General features: G+C 41.1%; 1 protein-coding gene across 2 annotated transcripts in view; it reads right to left on the bottom strand.

The window, feature by feature from the left end:
- The window catches only part of RYR2 (ryanodine receptor 2), a 550,937-nt gene that overhangs the window by 307,310 nt on the left and 216,049 nt on the right, over window positions 1-27,578 (bottom strand). The window contains exon 1 of one of the 2 annotated variants that reach the window (XM_090263509.1): window positions 3,623-3,637. The exons of the other annotated variant lie outside the window; for it this stretch is intronic. Within the exon in view, the coding sequence (XP_090119635.1) occupies window positions 3,623-3,631 (9 nt within the window). The 5' untranslated portion in view covers window positions 3,632-3,637. Of the gene's footprint in view, window positions 1-3,622; window positions 3,638-27,578 lie in introns of those variants that run through there. 2 annotated transcript variants of the gene reach the window in all.

The following is a 27,578-nucleotide window of genomic DNA, read 5'->3' as shown; positions in this document are numbered from 1 at the left end:
TCTATTTCCTAACACTTCCAACCCTATAATGGATCATCAGGCCCTCTTAGTAGAAGCGGTACCTGGAGCTCACATGTCCTTACATTTCCGTGCGTGACTTGGCCCTACCTGCGCCTGAGAACACAGCGTCAGTCTACCACCCCTGCTGCCCTCCTGGGACCGGCTGAGCCTGTGAGGTCCTCCGGGAGCTGTCCCCGTCCTGCGTGGACCGGCTGCAGAACCAGGAGCCTGACGTCAGCGTCTGCTGGACTGCCGCGGACTCTGACAGTGGGAGTCTGTGCTGGGGGTCTACCTTAAGGGGCTGTTCAAACTCCTCCCTCTAAATATTTCTGGCATTGCAGAGTCAAGCATCATTTAATGAAAGGTAAGTTTTGACTTTCTGAAAACAGCAGTTAAAAACTGTTTTCAGATATGAAGTTGGATTTGGTCCCATTACTCAAGATGACTGAAAAAGTTAATGTCACACAATAGTCTTAAAAAACAAACTCATGAACTATAAATAGATTTCAGAGTCCAGAATACATTAAAACAAAACCTAAGCAATATGCCCTATGTATTCTAAACAAAACTCACCTCAAGTTTCCCACAAACTATTTAAATACCAATTTAGTGTTATTAGGCATTACCCCTCCACCAGCTTTCCAGGATCTAGCCAAAAAGGTCCAGTTAGTGGACCCGTACTATAAGCGACAGTTTTGATGAAAATGTCTCTACATTTACATTGACTTGGAATGACAGTCCTAGGGCATAATGTATTCATCCGTTATCCTTCTCTGTGAGGAGGGGCAAATGGGACCACTGTAGCTACGTTCGAGATTTTACTGTCATAAGCTTAAAATGCAACAGCCAAAAAAGAATAATACATAAAACCAAGATTGTACTGACTGAAATCAACTGAAGAGGCTTATATACACATGAAAATTATGGTTCTGTATTTTTATTTTGAGTTTTTTTCTGGCTCTGCATTTTTTAAATACATATTTGTACTCGTCGGCAGCCGTCCGTCTCGAGAGACGATGGTGTAGCTTCTTAAGAGTCTATCTGCACGGCAGAGATTGTTTGTACTATACATTTGCATATTAACATCTCTAGTATTACATTAAAATACTTTGCTAACTATATAACATCTAAGTATTTTAAGGCTTTCTGTTTTTCTAATCGTTTTTTTCTGTACAAAAATGCTACATTAATCAATGTAAGACACTTCTCATAATTCCAGGTCCTCATTATTACAGAAATTTTAAAAAGTAAATCAGACTCCAAAGGCAAAGTTTTCGTACCCTTGACTGCTAGCGCAGAACACGCCACCTTAGAGGCATAAGAATGAAGTCTTAGAAGCTTACTTCTGTGGGTAAACCTGAACTACGCCACCAGAACGGAATCGTCTTAGAGCACGTCTTGCGTGGCGCTCTGATATTGAAGTTTACCATCAAACACTGACACTGAGGGCAATACTTGGGGTACTGAAACCATCTCCTGGTGTACGTCTTCCCACCACCTGAGAGGGACCTTCCCGCACCGACGGGAACAGTGCGGGCCGTCTGGAGCAGCGCCAGACTGCTGAGCCTGGCGTTCGGGTACAGCAGGGGACACTCCGACTGCCCTGCCCCCTCTACCAGCGAATGACAACAGGCTCCCAGGATGAGTCTAATAATTCATGAGAAACCTGCCTCAGCACAAACCGAACATGTGTGGAAGCCAGCTGAACACCTTGGACAGCCCCTGCCCGGGAGGGCTTTCTCGCAAGCGTCTCAACCAAGAGTCCCCTGAGGGTGCAGGCTGGGCCCGTGGCAGGGCTGACAACAGCAGCAATGGGCTCCGGCCACGAGGGGGCGTCTGTCCGGCTCTAGCAGGCTAAACAACACCTGTCCAGGTAGGAAACCCAAAGCAAATCCTGATTGAAAGGTGAAAGCTAAATAAAATGTAGCACGTTTTTCCTTTCAAGTGGCTTAAACGCTTACAATTCAATGCACACACCCTCACTTAGTCCCACTCAAAGCTTTCCAGGTGATCCACACAGGTGCGAAAATCCATCACTAGCTCTGGCCTTGCAGAGAAAGGAATCGGAGCCTAATTACGCTGTCTTAGGTATGACGTACCAGCCGGCTTGAACAGATTCTGCATCGTCTCTCTACCTGCATTGACTGTTATATGAGTCTGCTGCCCTGAAAGAGCCTGAAACCTGTGTTTCCGGCAAGTGCTGCACCCACCCTCCTGCCCAGGGTAAGGGGTCAGGACAGGGTGGGACACCTGGCCAGGACAGTAAACGCAGACTTAGCAAAAAGACTGACTTTTTTCAAACCCAATTTCATTAGCTCTTTATAAACATGTGCAAAGAGAGGGCATATCTGTGGGTTGCTGCTGATTGTAACAGTTTCCCAACCAAAAGCCTCATTTCACGACACGTCTAAGTGAGTGTTGCCGTCCTTTCTTCCCAGTACAATAGTGTTTTCTGCTGAAAAACAATAGCTGGAGTCACCTGAAATCTGGAAAGTGTTTTGTGTCCTTGCTGATGGATGGCTGCAAAGTACTGCTCTGCTCTGAAATCCGGTCCAAACTGTCAGCTTCTTCCTGTGAACGCAGACCCAGCGTCCACACCCTTGGGACTCCCAGCTCAGAATGACAGGCTTAGCCCAGCAGCTCAGACTGATGTGAATGAACTGCTTCCTTTTCCTCTGAGCAGCCTCTTAAATCTACCCCAGAGTTTTGATTTAATACTTTTCAGTGTTGGTATCTTTTGAAATTTTAAAAATTATATTAAGAACTTTATTAATTAAATAGAATAAATTTCTCTATACATTGTTTCCTGACTTTTGGGATCAAAAGTTAAATTTTGTGAATGTTCTATGAGAAAAGCAGTAGGCACATAAAACTGAAACAAGAACTTTCTATTTTTTTGTCCCAAATAATGACATCCTGCTCCTCCTCTTCCACTGTATTTCCTTCAATGACACGCTCGTGTGTTTTATTCTCTTTTTGACTGTCTCCTTTTCAAACCTTTCTATTTTCCTAAGTGGTTGAAAATGCAAAGGGGTTAAAGTATTGTCACTTCTCAAGTAATTCTCTAGTAGCTTCTTGGTGTCTCTTCTAATTTCCCAGTGTACAAATCTTCTATTGTATTCATGCAAGAGTGCTTAAACACGAAACAGCCAGTATAACCCCCACCGTGAAAATGCTGAATGGAGAGATATGAAAGCAAGCGCTTCACTGGGAAAATTCTCAACGTTGGCTATTGACGCAGACAGCAGCGGGAAGGGGGCCAGGGAGGTAGACGAGAGTAAAGGGGGGATAAATGGTGATGGAAGGAGGTTTGACTTGGAGTGCTGAACCCACAATAGACAGATCATGTATTATAGAATTGTATACCTGAAGCCTATATAATTTTATTAATCAAGGTAATCCCAATAAATTAAAGAAAATTTAAAAATAATGTTACAATATGACACAAAGATGTCAACTGCTATGTAAGTTGACAAATCTAAATGTGATTGACTCGTTTAAATTTAAAAGTTCCAAAGTTTGCTTTAATTTCTAAAACTCTGAAATATGAAGAGAAGTGTAATGAAACCAAACTTAAAATGTACAAAGCATAACATATATAGTAGATGATCCAATGTCTTACCTTCATCATGAATTTCTGCAGGGGCATAAAAAAGAGAGAAAATATTAAATATATATCATTTCAAAGAACAATAATATATCAAATAATATATTTCAAATATATTATTTTAAAATATCTGTTATTTATAACATCCCTAAACAGAGTTATGTGAACAATAAAGATACAAAATCACACTCACTGTGTTGTCACAACAAAACTTAATACCAACTTCGGGCTAGATAAAAGCTGGAGCAAGCAAAACTCCTTTGTTTTTATACCAGTTCTTCCTTTTTCTGTGAAAACATGCTGCTCTATTTAAATGCATGATTCAACTTACAACATATCCAAACACCAAAAATAAAAAAAAACCCAAAAGATATAATCTTAAAATTATACACTGAAAATGCTTTCAAAACATTTTCATTTCATCTTTTGAATAAAAATGCAGTGATACAAACAGCAACACAACTCATGTTAGTAAAAACCGTGGATTAGACACGAGGTAGATTATAACTAACGTGGCGTAATGAAAATAACCTTGAGCAGTTCCCTAGACTACAGTTGTGAGAAGTGAGTTCAAAAAAAAGAATCACAGAAACTTTTCTCTTGAAATGACAGCTTGTTCTCATGATTTATAATAGCTCTTTTTTCTTCTACAAAACATAATATGTGCATATATTCCTTCATTTTTCTTTAGGCCCATAAAGCTTCTTTGACCTATTCCTAGGAGACATCCACAGATGAAAAAGAGCTACGAAGAAAACACGACATAACTTTTCCAAACTTAGGGCTAAATTTAGTTATTACACTCATCTAAGTCCCGGAGAGAAGAGACACACGTAACCACACTAGTTTCACAGAAAATAGCAAGTTTTCTGACCTAGACATTGATAGACATCACAGCTGGTTCCCTAGAACATATGCACATATGACTCAATGACAATTCTATTGCGACTGATCTTTTTCATTTTTAATATTATAATTTTAAGCAAAAATTGTAAAGAACCATTTCATCTTAAGCTTAGAAAATACAGGCTGCTTTTGTACACATCTGTAACTGATACCAATGGTAAGTGATTTCAGGATATTACTGTCCAAGTTGAAACTGAACAATCACATGCTTTTGCATGATCGCTGGTGATGCAGAGGTCTCTAAATGAAGAATTAGGAGAAATCATTTTTAACCCTTAATGCAAAGAAAAATAGAACTCCAAAATTTTGCTACAGAACATGGTTTATAACAGATGCTTTCTTCGTGAGATTAAATTGAACCAGGTTTTGGAAATTGTTCTTTCAAAGATATTCTCAGTCTGACTTTGTCAGTCATCCAGGCTGAATTACTTTAGAATTGTACTAAGTAGAAAAAAGAATGTGGAGTTACTGAGAATTCAGAACTTCTAAATTGTATACAACTGTAGGCAGAGCCAGTCATAAGGGACAGTAAAACAATGAATACTAAAAATTAACAGACTCAGATATCCTTCTATATAAGAAGACAAAATAGCAGACGTAAAAGGCACACATTATTTTCAAAAGATCATCAACAACATGAAAGGATTATTTGTGGTATTATTTTTTTATATAAATTACCTATTGGTCAAGTTAGCCTAAGTGCTAGGTATTAACAAAGCTATTGTGAGATTTTCAAAAGATGTCACTCAAGGGCAAGAAAGCAAGATAACACTGAATCAAAAAGGATACATATATTATTTTAATCTTAACATAAACAGTGCATGGGTATGATAAAAGACAACATAAAAAGAACAAAAATCCTTTAAAAGTTGATGACATGATTTAAAAAAAAAAAACCCATGCAGAAAGTTAAATATCAAAGAAAATAGCCTCAATTTAGGTGTAAAGAATATCATTTTTATGCTCACAGTAAGTGTAATAAAGGAATTAATTATTTTGTCTCCCTCCTAAAAATTCTATTAGCTAAGAGCTAGAATTTCAGCAGACACAGAAACGGATGATCCTAAAGACCATAAAGACAAGCAGAGCCCAGGACTCAGCAGAGATTCTGACCCAGCTTTCTGTCTCTGAAGAAACTCTGGGAGAATGATCCATTTACACAGAAACACAAAGGGGAAATTTTAGTTTTTTAAGCTAAAACTGCAAGTGGCAGTAACTCGGTGTCCCCGTGTAGTTTAGTGGCTTACAAAGCAACAGGCCAGATGAAGTCTCAGATGTGAACAAGAACTGGGGGCAGCCCCCCAATCTGCAGCATTCACATGAAAACAAGAAAGAAGCAAGCTCTGTGCTTTCACTCAAGCACAGGTGGCCCTGGGAGTCTGGTGGGTGACAGAGAGAAGCGTGCGTCACGTGACCTGGTAGAGCTGGAGGACCTCAAGCAGAGTCTTAGCGTATACGAATGACTCGAGCAGAAAAATCAAATAGCAATACTTTGAAATGTGTAATCAAACATTGGACACTAACTATATTCCACCTACCACTGCTACAAAGAAAGAAACAGTAGCTCCACCATAATTATGCCTTTCAGTTCAACCCTGACATTCTTGAACTGTTCCTTCAGTGTTGTGAAATGACAAGTCATTTAAAAACATGACTACTCTGCATAAGGATTTGCCTTAGAAGAATTTTTGGTGGGTTAGTTTAAGAGTAAAAATAAGAGTAAGAGTTCCGGTTAAGTGCAGGTCATGAGTGTGACCGTTAGTGCTGCGCTAGAACGAAGGGGAAGTGTGAGATTAGAACGGAGGGCAGGCTGAGCCTGAGAGTTTAGGCGAACACGCGGGTGAGGCGCGGGGTGAAAAGGAGAGGTATTAGGACAACGAGGTGGGGGAGAGCCGCGCGCAGTGGGCTTCACGGTCAGGGTTAGAAACGTGATGAGCAAAAAGCTGAGGGGATGGTGTGGGTGACGGCTGGTCAGGATGAGGGTGCGGTTTAGCGTAGTTTTAAATGACCTTTACTGAGATATCTTCTCAAAAACTATTTTTTAAAAAAGGAATTCACAACAAAGCAACAAAACATACATTTTGGGACTATGAGAATTATCAAACACGACGATCCAGGAGATGAGGGCAAAATTCTGGCTCAGGTCTCCTAACAGAAAACGTCCAACCTGGCACACAAAGTATCCATCAAATTGTAGCCTCTTTTGTCATCTTTTCTCTCCATGCATCAGGATGCCAGGGTTTTCCGTAATCTTCCAACTGATCACTTCTCTTAAGTGGGGATAATCTGTTAAATTTCATTATGCTGAGAAAAGGAGTTATTTTACCACCCAAGACCTGGATTTGTTGGTGGCTATTTTAAATTAATGATAATTAATGATGCTACCAACCAATCTTAGGAGTCAAAGGAAATTTATGCTTAACAATTTCAAGTTCCAAGCATATACTAATATATACAACTGTATATCTGGATATGTATTTGTGGAAAACCACAAGTATTTCTCTTATGATAAAAGTATCCCATTTAAATGCTTAATTTTTTAGGGTTCCCCACTGAAAATAACCAAGGCTGCACTGTTGATAGACACATTGTTGGTGGCAGCCCAGAAGCAACTAGAAGGAGCCAGGCCACCAGCCTCTGAATTGTCCCCTGAACAAGCAATTGCACAAGTAACGACAGCCGTGGCAACACCCCTTACCACTCACGACCAGCACTGCATGCAGCAGTCTTTTTCATTTAATTTTTTTAATGTTTAAATATATTTTACTGATTATGCTGTCATAGTTGTCCCAATTTTTTCCCTTTGCTCCCCTCCACCCAGTACCCCCTTCCCTCCAGCAATTCCCCCTTTAGTTCATGTCCATGGGTCATGCATATAAGTTCTTTGGCTTCACCCTTTCCTATATTATTCTTAACTTCCCCCTGTCTATTTCGTACCAACCGATTATGCTTCTTAGTCCCTGTACCATTTCCCCCTTTCTCCCCCTTCACCCTCCCAGCTGGTAACCCTCCAAATGAGTCCTATACCTGATTCTATTCCTGTTCTGGTTGTTTGGTTTGTTTTTGTTTTAATTTTTTAGATTCAGTTGATAGTTGTGAGTTTGTTCTCATTTTAATGTTCATAGTTTTGATCTTTTTTTTTTTTCTTAAATAAGTCTCTTTAACATTTCATATAATAATGGCTTAGGGATGATGAACTCCTTTAGCTTCACCTTGTCTGGGAAGCATTTCATCTGCCCTTCCACTCTAAGTGATAGCTTAGCTGGATTGTAGGTCCTTGCTTTTCATCACATTGAATACTCCTTGCCAGTCCCTTCTTGCCTACAAAGTTTCTTTTGAGAAATCAGCTGAGAGTCTTATAGGCAACCCTTTGTTGGTAACTCTCTACTTTTCCCTTGATGCTTTTAAGATTCTCTCTTTATCTTTAATCTTTGGCATTTTAATTATGACATGTCTTGATGTGATCTTCTTTGGGTCCAAATTGTCTGGGACCCTCTGTGCTTCCTGGACTTGCATGTCTATTTCCTTTGCCAAATAAGGGAAGTTTTCTTTCATTATTTTTTCAAATAAGTTTTCAATTTCTTGTCCCTCCTCTTCTCCTTTAGGCACCCCTATGATTTGGATGTTGGTACATTTAAAGTTGTCCCAGCCTCTCCTTTTTTGTTTTCTTTTTGTTTGTTTTTGTTGTTGTTGTTCTTTTGTTTTTTGCATTCTTGTTTCTTTTTTCTGTTTTGGTTGAATGTTTATTTCTTCCTTTTGTTCCAAATCATTGATTTGAATCCACGCTTCCTTCCTGTCACTGTTGGTTCCCTGTATATTTGTCTTTATTTCACTTTGTGTAACCTTCATTTCTTCCTTTATTTTATTTTACTTTTTTACCATACTCTGAGTCCTCTGAGCATCCTGATCACCAGAGTTTTGAATTCTACATCCAACAGGTTGGCTATCTCTGTCTCGTTTAGTTATTTTTCTGGGGTTTTGATCTGTTCCTTCATTTGAGCCATGTTTCTTTGCCTCCTCAGTTTGGCAGCCTCCCCATGTTTGTTTCTGTATATTGGGTGGAGCTGCTTAGACTCCCTGTCAGTAGTGTGGCCTGTGTAGCAAGGGCACCACCTATAAATCGTGCGGGGCAGAGCCTTAGGTAATTGCCAGGGCGGGTCTGCCCACTTCACTTCTGTTTGTGGTAGGGGGTTCAGAGAGGGGACAATGCCGCTGCCTGGCTTCTGGCAATATGCCTGGCACTTGTCCCATTTCCAGTCACTTCACCCACTTTCCATATGCAACTAATACCCTTCCCGTTTCTGCCCTGAGGTTTGTATATGTTCTAAGACCATGAGGGCCTTTTAAGCTGCAAAAATCTGGCAGTTTCTTCTGCTGCCCCAACCCCTACTGGTTTTTACAGCTAGAGGTAATGGGGGTTTATCTTCCTGGTACTGGAACTCTGGGCTGTGAGGTCTGGCCTGGGATTGCTCACTCCCAGGGGATCCCTCCCGATTTTTACTCAACACATGTGAATGTGCAACCACCCGTTTTGTGCTGCCACCACCGCCTGTGCACGCCACACCGCCTCTCTGCCCCATCTCCACGACTCCATGGCTCCACCCCTCCCGCCCATCTGGATGAATGTGGCTTTTTTAAAGCCTTCGTTATTGGACTTCCACATAGCTCAATTTTCTGAGGGTTCAGGTTGTTATTTGTTTTTGAGATCTGGTTATAATTCTTTCTATGGTTGGGTGAGGAGGCAAATCTTGTCTTCCTATGCCTCCATCTTGACCAGAAGTTGGGTAGTCTGTTCTTATTGTTTTTTTGTAATTGATTTTTCTTAGAGAGAAAGAGAAACATTGATTTTTTGTTCCACTTATGTATGCATTCATTGGTTGCTTCTTGTATGTGCCCTGACCGGGGATCACACCCACCACCTTGGCATGTCCGGACAGTGCTTTAACCAGCTCAGATACCTGGCCAGAGCTAAAGAGAATTCACAATATTTGGGGGGCATATTGGTAGCAACTGTTATCTTTTTCAAGCTGTCAACAACTCTGTATAGGGTTTAACTAGACTGTCTTTTCTTTTGAGTGTAATACTTAATTACATCTTTTTTAAAGAATACAGGAAAAAAACATATCTGATAAGCTACTATAAATCCTCAGACTTGAACCCTGTGACACATGTTTGTCAATCACTGAGCTGCACAAATGCTAAAAACATGAACAAGAGTGCTACCTACAGCTTTCTCCCTGTCCCAGTTTGTCTCAACAGAGACGTCCTTTAAATCTGAAGCAGTAAGTTGTTCCCCACGGAGGATGTATAGGTAATAAGGACCTGGGGACACCGAGATCATTGCCTACATAGGAAAAGTCCTCTGTGTCAGGGCACAGAAGATTCTATTGTGTATCTTTAAAGCATTTCAAACATGCATGAACCTTAATAACATGAAAGCATGTCACAGACCTCACATAATAGTTGCATGTGAAAATGCATACTTTTTAAAAACTACTTTTGAGCTAGGAACATTTGAAAGGATTTTGTATTTTAACAACCACAACAGCATCAATGCAATTTTAAAGAGAGTGAGTGAATGTGTGAGAGACATCATTGAGCCTATCGTCAATGCTTTATACACCGCAGTGTCTCATCCCTTTGCTGTCCCCCGCACTCCCATGACCTGCAGTCCCAGGCCTCATGTCAGAAGCCAGCGCTGCAGGTTAGGTGCACTGAAGGGCTGTGGTGGTGGGAGATGGAAATCACAGTGAAAATCGCTTCCGACTCCAGGACTCACAAATGTTATTCTCTCCTGGAGTGTGCAGAGCAGCAGCTGATGACTCAATGGGCTCGGGATTAAACACAGAGCCTCAAGATGTTCAAAAAGATACTGGTGGGGTGGGGGTGGGGGGCGGCAGAAAAAGAGAGAAAGGTTTATTAAGATGGATTAACTGAATCTTGATGAAGTTACCCAGAATTACGCTATCAGAAAATTTACAAAGAAGCCATCTGAATTTCTATACGTAGTTAAGTTTTATAAGGCTCCCAAAAGTCTGTCTGGGTTGTTAAATGCACTGTAGACAAGCAAATGTAACAGGGTGTTAAAATGGGACACCTGTCTCAGAACCAGGCAACGGCAAACACTGCCACATCCCAACCAGCCAACAGGAGCCGACGGGTGGCTGCCCCACCTGCCGTGGTTGGAAGAGAGCAGAGAGCAAAGAGATGGTTTCCTAGGTGTTGACAGGCGAGTCCTGCTTCTTCCCCCGCCTGCCCTCACCTCCAGCCAAGTGAGCTGGCATGGCTGGGAGACACCTGTGTCCCTGGGAGCTGGGATACCCCAGACTGGTGTCCCTGATAGCTACAGACAGCGCAGGACACCGGCTGCAGTGGCCCGTGACACAAGAAGACCCTGCACAGAGCCTGCCCGAGATGTCCTCAGCACTGCCCAGAGACCCAGGATGAATATATGGTCACCACGGACCCGGAGCTCCCCCAACACCTCCCAAGTGTCCACAGAGAAAGTCAGCTTAAAACACTTGACAGACCAGGTGAGTGACACTTCCATCAATTCCTCTGCTCCCAGGGTCCTAGTGCCCTGAAAGGGTTGGGTCTCAGGCAGGAAGAGGGCTGAAGGAAGGGGGTCAGGGAAAGCCGCTCTGTACCCCACCCCTCTCCCCACCACAGACCTCCTGCCTGGAAAGGCCTCCGCTACAAGACAAGTTAACTTGACTTAAATTCAGAGTCTCCTATTACACAGGATTGGGCATTTTAATTATTGAAATGAGACTGTGTGACTTGAAGTGACTGGGGCATTTCACTGCCCGACCATGAGAGAGGCCACAGGTCCCACCCTGGGTAACCCAGCCCAGAGAGCAGGGAAGCAGGCAGGGGGCAAGCTGTTCTATTACCTTCAAGCAGAGAGACAGGTGAGACTTTCTACCTGCCGCTTCCCCTCTACCTCTCTCTGGCTTCTTAATAGAGGAGGAAAACTGTAGTAGTAACTGAACTCGACTACATCACAGGATTTGTCACACTGCTGGTCCCCAAACTTAGCCTCCCAGTCTTCCCTCATGCTACTGACAACCACGTTCACTTTTCGAGATTTCACAGATACATTTAACAGCCTTTCTCTATAGTACATGGAAAAACAGGCGTTAAGCAGTAGGTTTCAATTTCCCCCCATTCAGATGAAACAAACCAAAAACTTACAAGGTTCTAACCAGAGACCTGTTCATACTTCTTCATTATAACACAGAAGTTATTTTGAAAAATAATAGGGCAGGCGACACCAGGAAGCCAAAGAGATTAGAGGCAATGGCAGATGGACACACGTTCAGATCATGATTTCTTTGAAAATCCATGGAAACACATACCCATTTTTCCACATCAACTTTCTGTAGAAAAAAGAAGCCAAAATAAATAACAAGCAAGCAAATATCGGGCAACGTTTCAATTACTGTCACTTAAATAAATTGAAATTGTGGTCCCTGCACCAAAATCTACTCCCAGATCTAAAGGGTAAGAAACACTGTTCAAATCTTTAATTAATAATACATAATCTCCTGAAAAAGAAACATCAATTAATTAGTAATCAGAACATCAAAAGGCATTAGGCTGGAAGTGCACCAGGTACAGGAAATAACAATAATCCAATATAGTCAAAAGCAAATGTGAGTATTTATGTAATTCTCAAACCTAACAGGCCTGCTGATTTAGGAACCACTATTTTCCTCTAAGAATCTGTTTAATAAAAAAAGTCAATTTAGAAATACAACATCTAACTACAAATCTCTTGTGAAATAAAAATGAAATGTCTCATACACCAATCTGTATACTGTAGCATTATATAAAAAATCACAATATAACAAAGGGCGTGCGTTGGTGGAAATCTTGGGCCATCACTAAGAATCTCCAGCCTCAGTAAGCGAGAAGCAAGCTCCTGGAAGCAGCTGGGGGGGAAATGCATCATACAGACTGATTATTTTTAAAATGTGAAATGACATTAAAATGTCAACTAAAATATACAGTGGGCTTGTATATTAGGTTCAATGGGATACGTATGACAGAGCATTTGGCTTCATTAGTAACTTATTTAGTCCTCAGGAAAACCTGTTCTAAGTCAACCCCCAACCAATTTGCTGAATGAAAAAGCCTGGTTTTCACTATAATTTTTAATATATTTAGCTGTTGTATAAAGTTCAAGTCTTCATTTTAAATACTGATCTATTAGAGTGATGAATCTCTATCTTTAAATATTGGAACAAAGGGAATAAATTTAATGATGCCTAGTGTAGTGCAGTTATCATTCACTTTCCTGCCTTCAAAAGGACAAATTCTTATATTTATTATTTACTCTCTCCCCGTAACCAAAAAAAAAAAAAAAAAAAAAAAACTCAAGGAAATATGAAATAATTTCTTGCTCATATTTATCAGGAAAACAGGATATGCCATACTTTTAGATAAGATTTCAATGATTAACAAAGACATTATATTATCCTGTCATTATTTTTACTTCTAAATATCAAACATTCACTCACACCCACACATACACACAAACTTGCATCAGTTCAAAGATAAAGTGTTGTGAGATTTTTCTAGCAGAAAGAGAACTTGTAATCAAGACTCATGTCACTAATATAAGTAATAGAAGCTCTTTAATAATCTATATTACAAAAGGAAAGCAGTTTCTTAAGAAAGCAACAATAATATAACAGACTCAAAATGAAAATGCCCCCAAAAAGACTTAGCAACAGTTTGTGCTGGGCGAACTCTGGGCTAAACATACAAGACAAGAAAAACGGTCCACAGAATGAGAAGACCAGCTAACATGCAATGAAGCTATAATTACGCGTAAGTGATACAGAGTGATTTCATGACACATCTCTTATGAAAATGTTAACAAGAATCATTTAATCAAATGCCTGCAAACAGCAAAAAGGATAATGATTTATATGGAGCTAATGGAGGAAGGGGAATTCTGTATAAAATTCATCATAAACTTGACCAATTCTAGAGTTTAAGCAGTTACCAAATCCATAAAGTATATAACACAAATGAATATTTATTTCAATAATTTATTATCCAACTATGTGAGATTTTTTTTAAATGTATTTATCCCATTAATCAAGAAAACATTTTAACATCTGTAGAAAATTTAAATATTTTATATTAGGTTGAAAAAAGGGCAACCTCATTTTGCAAATAAAAATAAATTTTCCATTAAGAAAAACAAAATATTCTTTTAAATACTAACTTGATTCGACATAGAAAACATAAGAGTACAATACAAAAGTAATTAAGTCTAAATTTTATTATCATGTGAAAGGTGGAACATTCATATGACACCTCTATTTTTGAATTCATATTTTAATTAATAAATTTAGGGCACATAAACATGAAGTAGTCCGTAACCTAAAAGAGAAAAAGAAGTGTGGTTGCTTCTTCCAAATTGCTTATTACATCCACAGGTCACATATTAAGCAGTTACTCTGGGCCAGGCTTTGAGCTAAATGCTTTACGTGCAGTCTTACTGTCTGAGCTTTACAAGCGAGGAAACAAACGACATGAAGACACAAATCTTTCACAACCAAGGAAAGGTCACACGGCTACCAATGATGGAGGCTGGCACCGATAGCTGGTCTCCGACTTCCAAGCCCCATTCCCTCCTAAGCCGCCCCCATGTACACAAAACCCGAGCTACATCATCCTTTCCTCGTTCGTTTCACAGTTCTAGTCTACATTTAATTTGGAATTGCTCAGCAGCCTATTTTATGGTAAATGCCCCCTGACACAATGTGTTATCATCAAGATAAGAGAATGGAAAATGCACCTGGAGACTCATAACACCGAAGATGTTATTTTGCTTCACTGTTCAAACAGCATGTCTAGTATTTTGCATAGAAACATTTCCACATAATTACATCACAACACGAAAACATCCATCATGACTGTAAAGTTTTTAATATCAAGGCATACACAAGTAATTAAAATTTAATGCATGCCTACAATCCAGTACTCCACTGTTAAATTTTTAAAAATAATAAATTAAAGGGAAAAAAAAGCACTCTATCCTATAAATAATTCTCCACTGCACATCTTCATGGCCTGCTAAAATTTTACTGAGTAAACAAATTCATTAATTAGCACCAAGATCTGAATGCTGCCTTCATGCCTTCCCCGAAGGTAACCGTGACTCATCACCATTAATCAGTTCTTCCGTTTTTGGTTTTAGAAATATAAACTATATTCTCTTTTTATCTAGGTTCTTTATCTGACATCCCACTGGTAAGACCCACTGTGTGGCCACACGTAATAGGAATTAATGCATCATCCCCTTCTTCATTGGACCAGCCTATCGCAATTCATTTGTTTCCTGCTTGAGGCTATTACAAATAATTCTCTAGGGCACATTCCTGCACACACCTTTCAGAGAATACATAAATATATTTCTGTTGGATATATGCCAGGAATGGAATTACTTGGTGATGGATTTATAAATATTTAGCTCTAGCAGATACTGCCAAAAGTGGTGGTATAAATTTATACTCTCATCAGCATCTTACCTACTTGGTGTTACTAGTCTTTTTAATTCCGGCTCCTCTGGTGAGTGACAAAACCTTACCACAGTCCTCATGTGCCTTTTGCTGATGGCTTCAAGGACAAAGCACCATTTCATACACTTGTAGCTATTTCAGTCTCTGCTCTTGGGAAGTATTTTGTTCAAGTCTTCTATCCATTTTCTCCTATTAGGTTTCCTATCGTTTTTCTTGCTGATTTGTCACAATTATTCATATTTTTCAAGTGTTCTACTCCCAGTCTGTGTCTTTTCAGTCTCTTATTGGTAACTCCAATGACAGACATTCTTAATTATGATAGAATTTATCAATCTTTTGCCTCGTGCCTGGTGTTTTCTATCAGGAAGAGATCCTGACATTATTTTGTAGAAAATGTATTATTTTACTGATCACCTGAGAGCTGTAACCTATCTGGTATTGACTCTTTTTTCCCCTCATCTAGCAACTCAACTGATGTAGCAGCCTTACAAGACTGTCCTTTCCCCACACGACTGTGCACTGCCTGCGTCATAAATCACATCACTAATGTCTGGGCCTGTTTATGAACTCTAGTCTATTCTGGCCTATTTTTCTACATTTATGCTAATGTATTACTCTCTTAATTGTTATAACATCAAAATAAGTCCTGATACCTGGTAGTCAAAGGCCTCAGCTGTGTTCTTTTCTTCAGCATTGCATTTGCTAATATTGACCCTCTTAGTTTCCTACAATGTTTAGAATCAACTCGTCAACTTTCACTCACACAGAAGGAAACCCTGCCGAGATTCTGATTGGCTTTGCTCCGGTCTACAGACTGGTGTGCAGAACTGCAGTCTTCACAGTCCTCTCTGCCTTCCAGGCAGGGAACAGGGCGTATTCCTTTCCTTTGTCGTTTGTGATCTTCTTTAATTTTTATTATACTAATGTACAATGATACTAACATGAGTTCATTTAGAAAATTTTACTTTGCAATTTTTTTTGCTAATATATACAAATGTAACTAAAAATTTGTATTCAGCAGTGACTTCGCTAAATTCACTACTTAATCCTCACAGTGACACTTTCACCACCTTTATGGAACACTGAGCTGAAGTTATTCAGGATTTCAAAGACTTACCACTGTTTCTATCAGGTTAAAGAAGTTCCCTTGCATTAAAAATGTATTAATTTGGGGACTTCTGGCCATGATGGCAGCCTAGACAGACACGCTGCATCTCCCTCCACAACCAAGAAGGAACACAATTACCTCAAAACTAGAAACAACCAGAAGCTCCAGAAAATCAAGCTGCATGGAAGTCCAACAAGCAAAGATATAAAAAAGAAATACTCATCCAGACAGGTAGGAGGGGCGGAACCAGGCCAGAGAGGATGCAGTGCGGTGGCAGCAGCAGTGGTGGCAACAGCAGGCTGCCAGAAAGCGCAGTCACAGATTTTTAAAGGTCAGGAAGGACAGCTGCGGAGCACTCCCAGCACCAGACCAGATCACGCAGCTCACGGTTCCAGTGCCGGAGAAAATAAAGCCTCATTGCTTCTGACTGTGCAAACCAGTGGGGGCTGGGGTAGAGGAAGAAACAGCAGGTCTCTCAGAGGAGTCCACTTGTTTGAAGGGCCCCCACAGTCCTGAAACATCCATAGACCCACCCACTCTGGGAACGACAGCCAGGGCAACAACTAGAAAGGTGCCAGTCCCATACAAAGTGGGACAAGTGCCTGGAAAATGGGCGAGTGCTGAGCAAGTGACATTGTTCCCTCTCAGACTCTTCCCCCACATACAGTGCCACAACGTGGTGAAACAGGTCGCCCTGTATTGACGAATACCTAAGGCTCTGTCCCTTACAACATAACAGGTGCAACAGCTACCTAAGACACAGAGGCAAACAAACACAGGAGCCTGTCAAGATGAGGAGACAGAGAAGTATGGCCCAAAAAGGGGAATGGGTCAAGGTTCCAGTGGGAGAACTAAGCAACAAGGAGACAGCCAACCTAACAAATGAGGAGATAGCCAACCTAACAGACACAGAGTTCAAAACACTAGTGATAACGATGCTCACAGGCTTGACTGTTATGTTTAAGTACAGCAAATACATAAGGGAAGAAGTGAAGACATGCTAAATGAAACAAAGGAAAATCCACACAAAAGCATTGGTAAAGTAAGGAAACTGGGGTTCAAGTCAATGATTTGGAACATAAGAAGAAAACAACAGTCAACCAGCACAGAATGAAAAAACAAGAACTGAAAAAAAATGAGAGGCTTAGAAACCTCTGGAATGACTTTAAACATGCCAACATTCAAACCATAGGGGTGCCAGAAGGAGAAGAGGAAGAGCAAAAAATTGAAAACTTATGTGAGAAAATAATGAAGGAAAACTCCCCATATGTGGTGAAGGAAAGAGATGTTCAAGTCCAGGAAGCACAGAGAGTACCAAACAAGGTAGATCCAAAAAGGACCACACCAAGACACATCATAATTAAAATGCCAAAGGTTAAAGATAAAGAGAGAATCTTAAAAGTAGCAAGAAAAAAAGAGAGTTACCTACAAAGGGGTGCCTATAAGACTATCAGCTGATTTCTCAAAAGGAACTTTGCAGGCTAGAAGGGACTGGCAAAGTGTATTCAAAATTATGAAAAGCAAGGACTTACAACCAAGTTTACTTTATCCAGCAAAGCTATCATTTAGAATGGAAGGGCAGATAAAGTGTTTCCCAGACAAGGTAAAGCTAAAGGAGTTCATCATCACCAAGCTATTATTATATGAAATGTCAAAGGGACTTAAGAAAAAGAAGATTAAAAACTATGAACATTAAAATGACAACAAAGTCAAACCTATCAAAAACTGAATCTAAAAAAGGAGAACAAAGTTCAACTAAGCAAACTAGAATAGGAAAAGAATCATAGGTATGGGGATCATTTGGAGGGAAAACAGCTGGGAGGGAAAAAGGGGAGAAATGAGGAAATGGTGCAGGGATTAAGAAGCATAACTGGTAAATACAAAATAGACAGGGGGAAGTTAAGAATAATATAGGAAAGGGTGAAGCCAAAGAATGTATATGCATGATCCACGGACATGAACTAAGGGGGGCGATTGCTGGAGGGAAGGGAGGTACTGGGCAGAGGGGAGCAAAAGGGGAAAAAAAATTGAAACTACTCTAACAACATAATCAGTAAAATATACTTTTAAAAAAGGAAAAAAGTGTATTAGTTTTATAATGTTTTATTTTTAAACTGTTTTAAACCATCTATTAAAATATATCACTTTTCTCTTAATATAGTGAAAGATATTAATTGACTTTGTAACTACATTAATGGAGGTTTGAACCCCAACTTGATTGTAATACTTTATGAGTTTAAATGTCCATGGATTTGATCTGCTAGTAACTTGTGGAAGATTTCTGCATCTATGACCCAGGCAGATATTAGTCTGTGACATTTTTTTCTTGCAAAGTCTTTGCCATGGTTTAGGATCAGGGTTATGTTGGCCTCATAAAATTAGGTGAGGGTGCTCTGAAGGGTTGGTATTACTGTTTCCTTAAATATTTGGTTGAATTAATCAGTGAAGTTTTTTTTTGTGTGTGTGATAATGCTTTTACTTACCAATTCAATGCCTCTAATAGTATAAGACAATTCAAATTTCCCACTTATTGTATGAAGGTTTATAAATTATACTTTTCTAAATATAATAATAAACTCCATATACTAATAAAGCTAAAACTGTATTGGTCTAGGAAATTTTAAATTCATTGGAATAAAGTTATTCAATATAGCCTCTATTTACTGATTGTCTAAAAGTTCTGCAATGATTTCCTCTTTTTCATTCCTAATATTGTTAATTTTATATTCTCTCCTTTTCATCCTGTTCAGTCTTCTACAGGGTCATCACTTTTATTAGACTTTTCAAAGAACCAACTATTAATGTCATTTAACATGGAATTTAAAGAAACCTGCATTATGCACTTACATGAAATGCTGGCATTGAGATGTGTCAGTTACGTGTTGACAGGCACGCATGGGGTTATCCCTTGACAGGGATGGGCAAAGAACCTACCACTCCCAAGCGCCCACCGTAAGAGGCGTTGTGCGACACACCCATCACCGGCTTTCTCTTGTGTAACTGCTGGTCACGTTGGCTAGCAAGGGGTTTTCCTTCTTTTTCTTTACTTCTATTTTCTTTTCATTTTATGTATTTTTAAAATAACAAAATTAAGAATTCACTGGACCTCAAACTGACATATCTACATAATTGCTTCCAGAAGGAAGTGATTTAAACATGGAAAATACAAAGTATTAAATTAGGACAAAGAGATGCGTTATTAATGCTGGGGAAATTATAAGTAAGAAAAAAAACAAAGCCACTCTCCATACAATAGAGAATGTGATTTGTATTTTAAACTACATGACATCACAAATGGTTTTTGTGGGGGGGAAAAGACACAATAAATTTAAGCAATGGAAGTTACGAAAGTCAGTCCAGTAATTCACTGAATTATACTTAAGCCCAATTTCCTGACTTTATTCTGATTTTGGTATTAATCAGACAAAACCCTTACATTTCTTGGATTTATCCAACAATAAAACAGGTGTACACAATACAGTAAATTATTTAGGTATACCTCTTGGGATAGGTGGATCGATGTTAACAAAAATAAAAAGCCAAAGAAAACTTGGCAATCTCTCACACAACACACTTGACTCAACTCAAGGAAAGCATTTAGAATTTTCATTCAGAAGTTTAAAATTTTTCTTTTAAAATTTAAACTAGATAGTAGAAGAGCTACTGCTTCCTAAATTATTCCTATTTTAAAATAGGAACAGTTCCTGAACACTTTTTAATTTGCTCTCTGAATTTGTCCCAATCCTCAGGAACATTAATACACTTTCTAACTTAAACTGACCAATACCTCCTTTCTCTAAGCACACAATACGTTTAAATGGCTCTTGCATAAGCTTTAATATTAACAAATTGAGATGGATGAGTAGTTAGCAAATCACATAGTAGTTCTCGTCTACATCGGCTCTCATCAAAATTAATTTTTGATTATACAGCAAGTAAATACATTTGGGGAAAATAGTCAAAAAGAGAATGGATAATTTGTGAGGGGGAGAAGCGATGAGGTGAAACTAGCCCTATGAAACATTAAAACTTGTCTAGCACAGTGACTGATCAGTGCTGTTGGGCACGATTACAGACAGCACGTGTGACGCTGTTTAGCTCAGAGTAACATCTGAGACTGTCCACACTGAGCGTGTGGCTAGAGAGGCTGGGAACCACTCTCCTGGGTTGTGACAGGGCTATTACTTGGCTGTTGGGGGAAAAAAATCAACTCAAATCTAATCTTAAATTAACTCTGCATGGATCTACTAGGAATAATAATAAACTTCATATAATAAGGTCAAATAAATTTCAGATCTACTTCCTATTTTAAAACATGATGGGTGCAAAGAGGAAGACTGTAATTTCATTTTATTTTTATTTTTATCATCTCCTGAGGACATGCTTATTGATTCCAGATAGAGGAAGGGAGGGAGAGAGAAAGGGAGAGAAACATTGATGTGAGAGAGAAACATCTATCAGGTGTCTCATACGTTCCCCAGCCAGTGACCGTCCTCATTTGGACCCTGACTGGGGATGAACCCAGCACCCAGGCACATGTCTTGACCAGCAATCGAACAGGATGATGCTCCAACCCACTGAACCACACCGGCCAGGGCAAGACAGTAATTTTCACAAAACAATGCGATGCAATCCCAATCAAAATCCCAACACATTATCTTGTGGATATTGACAAACTTATTCTAACTTTATACCAGGAGGCAGATGACCCAGAAAAAGGAGGAAAGCAGGAGGACCAACACTACTCACCATCATGACTCACTACAAAGCTTAGTAATCAAGACATTTGGCATTGGAGAAAAATAAGACAACTAGATAATGGAGCAGAACAGAGCCCAGAGAAAGGCACAAATACAGCCAACTAACAAAGGAGCAAAAGTAATTCAACGGAAAAAAATAGTCTTTGTCACCAAATGGTGCTAAAACTGAACATCCGCTTCAAAGAAAATGAATCTAGACACAAATCTCAACCCTCCCCAAAAATTAACTCAAAATGGATCACAGACTTATAGGAACACACAAAGATATAAAACTCCTAAAAGATAACACAGGATAAAATCTAGGTGACCTTGGGTTGGTGATGACTTTTTAAGTACAACACCAAAATGATGATCCATGAGAGAAAAATTAGTAAGTTAGGATTTATTAAAATGAAATCTTCTGCGCTGGGAAAGACACTGTTATTTGAATGATAAGATAAGCCACAACTGGGAGAAACACTTTATAAAACACAGATCTGATAAAGGACTGGTGTCCAGAAAATGCAAAGAACTCTTAAAACTCGACAATAGGAAAATAACCCAATTGAACACTCACCAAAATATCTGAATAGACATCTCACCAACGAAGATATACAGATGGCAAATAAACATCTGAAAAGATGCTCCACAACATATGTGATTAGGGAAATGCAAATTACAACAATAAGATACTACCACACCCCTATTAAAATGGCTAAATTCCAAAAGGTGACAACACCAAAGGCTGACAAGGATACAAAGCAACAGGGACTCCCATTCATTGCTGATGAGAATGCAACAGGGTACAGACACTTTGGAAGACAGTGTGGCAGTCTCTTACAGAAACAAACATACTCTCAACATACGATCCAGCAGTCAATACAAAAAGAGGGTAAATACCACGGAGTGGTATTTCTATCTTCATTAAAACCAGCACAGGAGTTTACAGCAGCTTAATTAATAATTGGCAAAACTTGGAAGCAACCAAGATGTCCTTGAGTAGGTGAATGGATAAACAAGCTGTTGCCCATCCAGACCATGGAATATTAGCAATAAAAAGAAATCAGCTATCAAGCTAGGCAAAGACATACAGAACCCTTAAGTGCATGTTGCGATGTGAAAGAAGCTAGTCTGAAAAGGCTACATACTGTGTGACCCCAACTGTATGACATTCTAGAAGAAGGAACACTGTGGAAAGAGTAGAGACCAGTGGTCCGCCAGGGATGGCTGAGGTCGGAGGCATGAACAGGTGGAGCACAGGGGACATTTTGGACAATGACATACTCTGTGGGCTGCAGTGATGGCAGACACATGACACTGTGCATCCGTCAGGACTACCAAACATACAGCACAGTGAGTGAACCTTCATGCAAACAAACCATGGACTTGGAGTGGGAAGGTCAGCCGGGGCTCAGCAATGTAACAGGTGTAGCACATTAATGCATGATATTAATAACAGGAAGGGAGTGCGTGGGGACTCTCAAAATAATTTTCTATAAACCTGAAACTGCTCTAAAAATCAGTGAAATAAAAACATTTTCAGATATTAAAAAACATTCTAAAGTAAAGAAGTTGAATATAATACACATAAGATCATTTTTACATAACATAAAATGAGAGAAGCATTAGAAAAATTTTAAAAGCAGCATCATGGGCTTCCATGAGTGGAAACACAACCCCAGCTGGGGAAGATTATGGGAGCTGTTGAGGAAGACAGCCCTGTGGACATGCGCACAGAAGGATGGATGAACTTCTGGGAGGCCCCGAATTCTAAGTGAGGAGTCACGCGGTGAGAACAGGAGAGTACGTGTCTGGGAAAAGAGAGCATATTCAGGGAGTCCGCTTAGGATGGAGAATGGACAGTATGAAGAACTAACCACGGCTGGACATGAAAACACGAAAGCCTTAAATCCCTTCATCAAAACTGAGGTCATGTGGCACCATTAAACAGGCTGTTCAGGAGATGGTTGTGCAACAGTCATAGGCAAGTTAAAGGCCTGGAAGGAAGGAAGACGTGATCACTGGACAGGACACGAGAGGGATCTGAGCCCTGGCTGAGTCCACCCCGCCGCACAGATCTTCCTAAGCAATGCCTGAATCATTTTTCGGGGACCAAAGACTCCATAAGGGAAAAATACATGCAAATCTGCTCAATTTAAATATCCATGTAGCACCCACCTCAAATCCATTCTGGAAGTATAGGAACTCTATCCGTGAATAAAATATATGACATAATTCATTTCCCTACTCATAATAACACTAATACTTCTGTTCTGTAAACAATTAGCAAATGTGTGTGTGTGTGTGTGTGTGTGTGTGTGTGTGTGTGTGTATCTCCAGGCCATGAGTGTGTGAATAATCCCAGTTTTTATCTTTGACCCTGGAATTCTGTTTTGATTCTTGTTTTCGTTTGTATACACAATGCACATGTCCACGCCTGTCCTGCCCTGGAAGAAGCACCTGGCTCCTCAGGCTCCCTCGCCATTTACCCCACATGAAGCTTCACACATTTAGTCCAGGGCAGTGGCTCACCTTGTACTGCAGACTGAACAATGGCAGCAACGCCAGCTTCCAAAGTGTCCGATGTTGCTGGTTTACCCTTGTTCCTTCTGCTCTCTGCTGCAGCTTCCCTGTCATATCTCCCCCCCACCCCCCATCTAAACTCACTGGGACGCTTTTCTCCTTTAACACCATGCTTTCAGTAACAATGGAAATCCGTGGGTAATGAGAGCGTGAAGCCGCCCTGTGTGCCCTGCGGGTTGTGCTGTCTGCACTTGGCCGAGGGTTCAAGGGCAGGTCTAAGGTGTCCCGTCTCAGTAACGAACTCAGCGCTGTGTGGCTTTTGGCAGTAATGGCTTCACCACGCTCCCAGAAGCCACATGGACATACCTGGTGCCCCGCAGTGCTGGCCTCATGCTGCCTGTCCGCATGACCACATGGCTCTCAGAGCCTCAGGTCACCCAGCTCTAAGATCAGCTGCAAAAGAGTACAGCACCTGAGGGCCTGTGGCTACACGTCAAGGAGCCCTGGCGCTGCTTCTAAGTCTTCGCAGCTGCAGCCCCGTGGAAGATCTTGTATGTGTGCACATTCTCTGTATTTTAAGGCTTTAGGACTTCTGTGTGATTCACAAAGGCCCACGGCTGGAGACGGCCATCTAACTTCCCATCGGACCAGGGCACTGGCAGCAGGAGGATGAACCCACGGCAACTAGGCCGGGACTTAAGAGGCTGACCTGGCCAGTGCCAGGCAAACTAGAACGTACGGTCACCTCCCTCCGAAAGCTGATCTTCCCATTTCCCTTCTTCCCCAAGTAGGCAAGCAAGGGGAAAGAGAGCTTCCCTTAACACGCAAAGTTCTACCTTATGTTCGGAAACAGAGCTTTTGGAACTTTTCAGACCCTTCACTTTTGGTTTATAAATTCTCTTATAGTCCCTCAAGTTGGCCGATATCTACTGAATATCTGCTCCCGCTATGCATGCATGATCCTGCGTGTTGGTGGGACAGCAAGTGAGCACAGACTCGACACCCTGCCTCATGGGGTGCACACTCTCCTGGGGACAGGCAGTCTGTTAAAAACATAAGAATAAAAATAAACGCAGAAATGCATGTCAGAAGGTAGTAAGTGCCTTGGAGAAAACTCAAGCATGGTAACAGAGAGCGCTGTTAAGGGTTGGGGAGCGGCACTTGGCATAGATCGGCGAAGGACAGAAGTACGCTCTCAGGCTATACTAGAAGGTTTTAAGGCGATCAAGTGAGAACTTTAAGAGCATAAAAAGTAGCCCTGGCTGGAGTGGCTCAGTGGATTGAGCACTGGCCTATGAGCCTAGAGGTCGCCAGTTCGATTCCCAGTCAGGGCATGTGCCAGGTTGCAGGCCAGGTCCCTGGCTGAGGGCATACGAGAGGCAACCACACATTGATGTTTCTCTCCCTCTCTTAAATTAACAACAAAAAAACAGCTTAAAAAAGTAGATACCTGTCTCAATAAATCATGACTCTCTTTATATCACTGGTACATTCACGAATAGTTTGTCACATAAATTTACCATCTGATTCATTTACTATCATATATTTATACTTAAAAATACTGTTTAATTATAAACACAAAAAATCCAAAGATGTCTAAATTGAATGACACTCATTAAATAAAATAATCCATTCAAGATTCATAATCTAAATAGGCATAACTGCACCATGTGATCAAATTACATTTGATTACATCGGCCTCCTTATTGAGTTTTATGCTGGATTCTCTGGAAAACACAGCAAATATATAGAAATGTGTCGTATCCACAGCTTCAGAGTAGGAAGTAGTCTTTCTTGAGACAAAAAGGCAGTAAATTGGAAGATGGATATTTCAACCACAGACAAAATGTCCACATTCACGTACCTGGTAGATAAACAGTGTTTCTCAGGGATTATTTTTAGCTGTAAGCCCCTTAGGAGATTACTGTCACCTTTACCTTGTAAATCACGCACCAATTTCAGTGAAGGGCAGGTACATAGTTATGTGCAGAGGCTTTGGGCACAGTGCTGGCTAACAGCCCTGTCAAGTCAGGAAATGGATTCATTTATTAGCATCATACTCCATTCCCAAAGCCACGCCCCTGCCCGGCCCGGGCCCCTGAACAGCCAGGGAACTGGAACCCGGCCTCTTGGCGTGACGTGTCAAGTGACGGGGCCTATTTGAGAACTGAGATTTCAGTATGAACGGCCAGTAGCAGCACACAGCCCACAACACGAAGGGACTTCTCACAGTCTGGGCCTGGAGAGGACACCACCCATCTGGGGAGGGACGTGTGCCTCTGAGGAGGAGGGGCGCGTAATGAGCAGTTGATGGCGTAATCAGAGCGCCCTCCTCTGCACTCTCGTTGAGCTATCAATGCCTGTTTCACCCCATTACGACGACTCATTTGCCTTTCCTGTTCACAGTAACACTGCTAACTCCTCAAGAGCAAGGATGCACTCTTACTCATCTGAGTCTCCAGCCCAGAATTCACGACAGTGACTCAGTCTCCTGCTTTGGAATGAATCAGGCGGGTGACGAAAGGACACAGGTTTTCCATTTCCCGGCTGTGGGGACAACCGAGCACAGACTTTAATCGCTTTTCCCAGATAAGGATTGAACTTGCTAGACCTAGATTGGCACAAGAACCTGGCGGATCCCCAGTCTGAATCAATATTTCCAGTGAGGCATAACAATGTTAACTCCACGTCTGCTTTGTATCGCAGCAAAGGGTGTTAGAAATTATCCAACACTCATTTACACATATAACCATCTTTCTTCTTCAAAAAAAGAACCTGGTTTTGTAGCGGTGCCCTGCCCTCTCCCTCCCCAGGCTCTGCATCAGTGTGGCGGCCCATCTCCCCACCAGCAAATAACTCAGGCGTGACTCTGGCAGGGGGCACGAGGGGAGGCCGAACCGGGGAACAAAAGGAAGGAAGTCAGCTCCTTTCCGTGCGGACGGATGGTTTTAATTTGGATTTCGTCCCTGAAACTGCAGCAGCCACGTTGTAATTGTGAGGGAAGCAAGAGGGAGAAGACCCACGCCAACAGCAAGAACACAGTAGAGCAGTAAAGAATCTCAGAGCACAACAGTCTATAATTGCTGTCACTATGTAAAACTGAGACAGGATAGTAAGCGGCTAGGAACACAGCTGGGCAAGTGGGAGGGGGCAACTGAGACAAGAAAATTAAACAAGGCCACACAGTCTGAGCAACTCAGAGCCAGCGGGTGAATCACAAGACCTTGTCTCCCCTAATCAAGGACACTTGAGAGCCACAGGTCTATACCTCTCCTCCATGACCAGGGAACGCACAGCCTCGCTGGCCATGAACCGCAGGTGTCAGGGAAGAGGGAGATGCTAATGCCAAAGGGCAACAGAGGGACCCCACCGGCACAAAGTGCATGAGCTGGGGGAGAAGCTGCATGACTCCCGGGCCCGCTGCCCCTCCCAGGAGCAGCAGCAAGTGTGCACACCTGTGCTCCTCCTAGAACTGTCCCCTCCCGGTCTCACACATTCCCCCTACGTCAACCTGCCTCTGCAAGCTCGAGGCAGGGCAGGTGTTAGGGTGTTAGCCCACACCTTCTCAGACTGCTAGCCTCTGCTAGTCGTGAAAGCACGATTATAATCCAACCCCTGCCTCTGCTTCCTGGCTGAGCGGTGACAGGCAGCACCAGCCCCGGCCTCTGTTGCCCTCCGGTTTCAAAACGCTTTTTATGTATAATGTTCTAGATGAATACAAATCAATCTTTTAGCTGTGGTGATCATTGGGGGACAGGAAGGTTTTGCGGAAGGTATTTTCCATTTATGCTTTCCTACATTATTGCTATGAGAACAAAAGAATGAAATAGTTCTGGAATTTTAATTGAAATTTTAGTACATTTTTATATTGGCTGCATGGTGGACACTAATTGCTTTTACCAATATCATGAATCAAACAAATAAATAAAGACTGAATGACTGACTGACTAATTGAGCGACCCTACTTATCCCAGGCAGGCATTTTGCTGAAACACAAGTGAAGCCTGTGAGGATGGTATTATTTTTCTTTATTGAACAATCGCTCTTTTAGTCTTCAGTCTGGTCTCTTCAGAGGCAAATATTCCCTGTCCTGACAGTACTGAAAAGCGCAGTCATTGTTTTACCCACCAACCATTTAATTCTGTATTTAAATGGAG

The sequence above is a fragment of the Furipterus horrens genome, unplaced genomic scaffold, assembly GCF_987537825.1.
Source record: "Furipterus horrens unplaced genomic scaffold, mFurHor1.1.pri manual_scaffold_15, whole genome shotgun sequence".
Taxonomy (NCBI): Eukaryota; Metazoa; Chordata; class Mammalia; order Chiroptera; family Furipteridae; genus Furipterus; species Furipterus horrens.
Note: the sequence above shows the minus strand (reverse complement) of the source record. Positions and strands in the feature narration are given on the sequence as shown.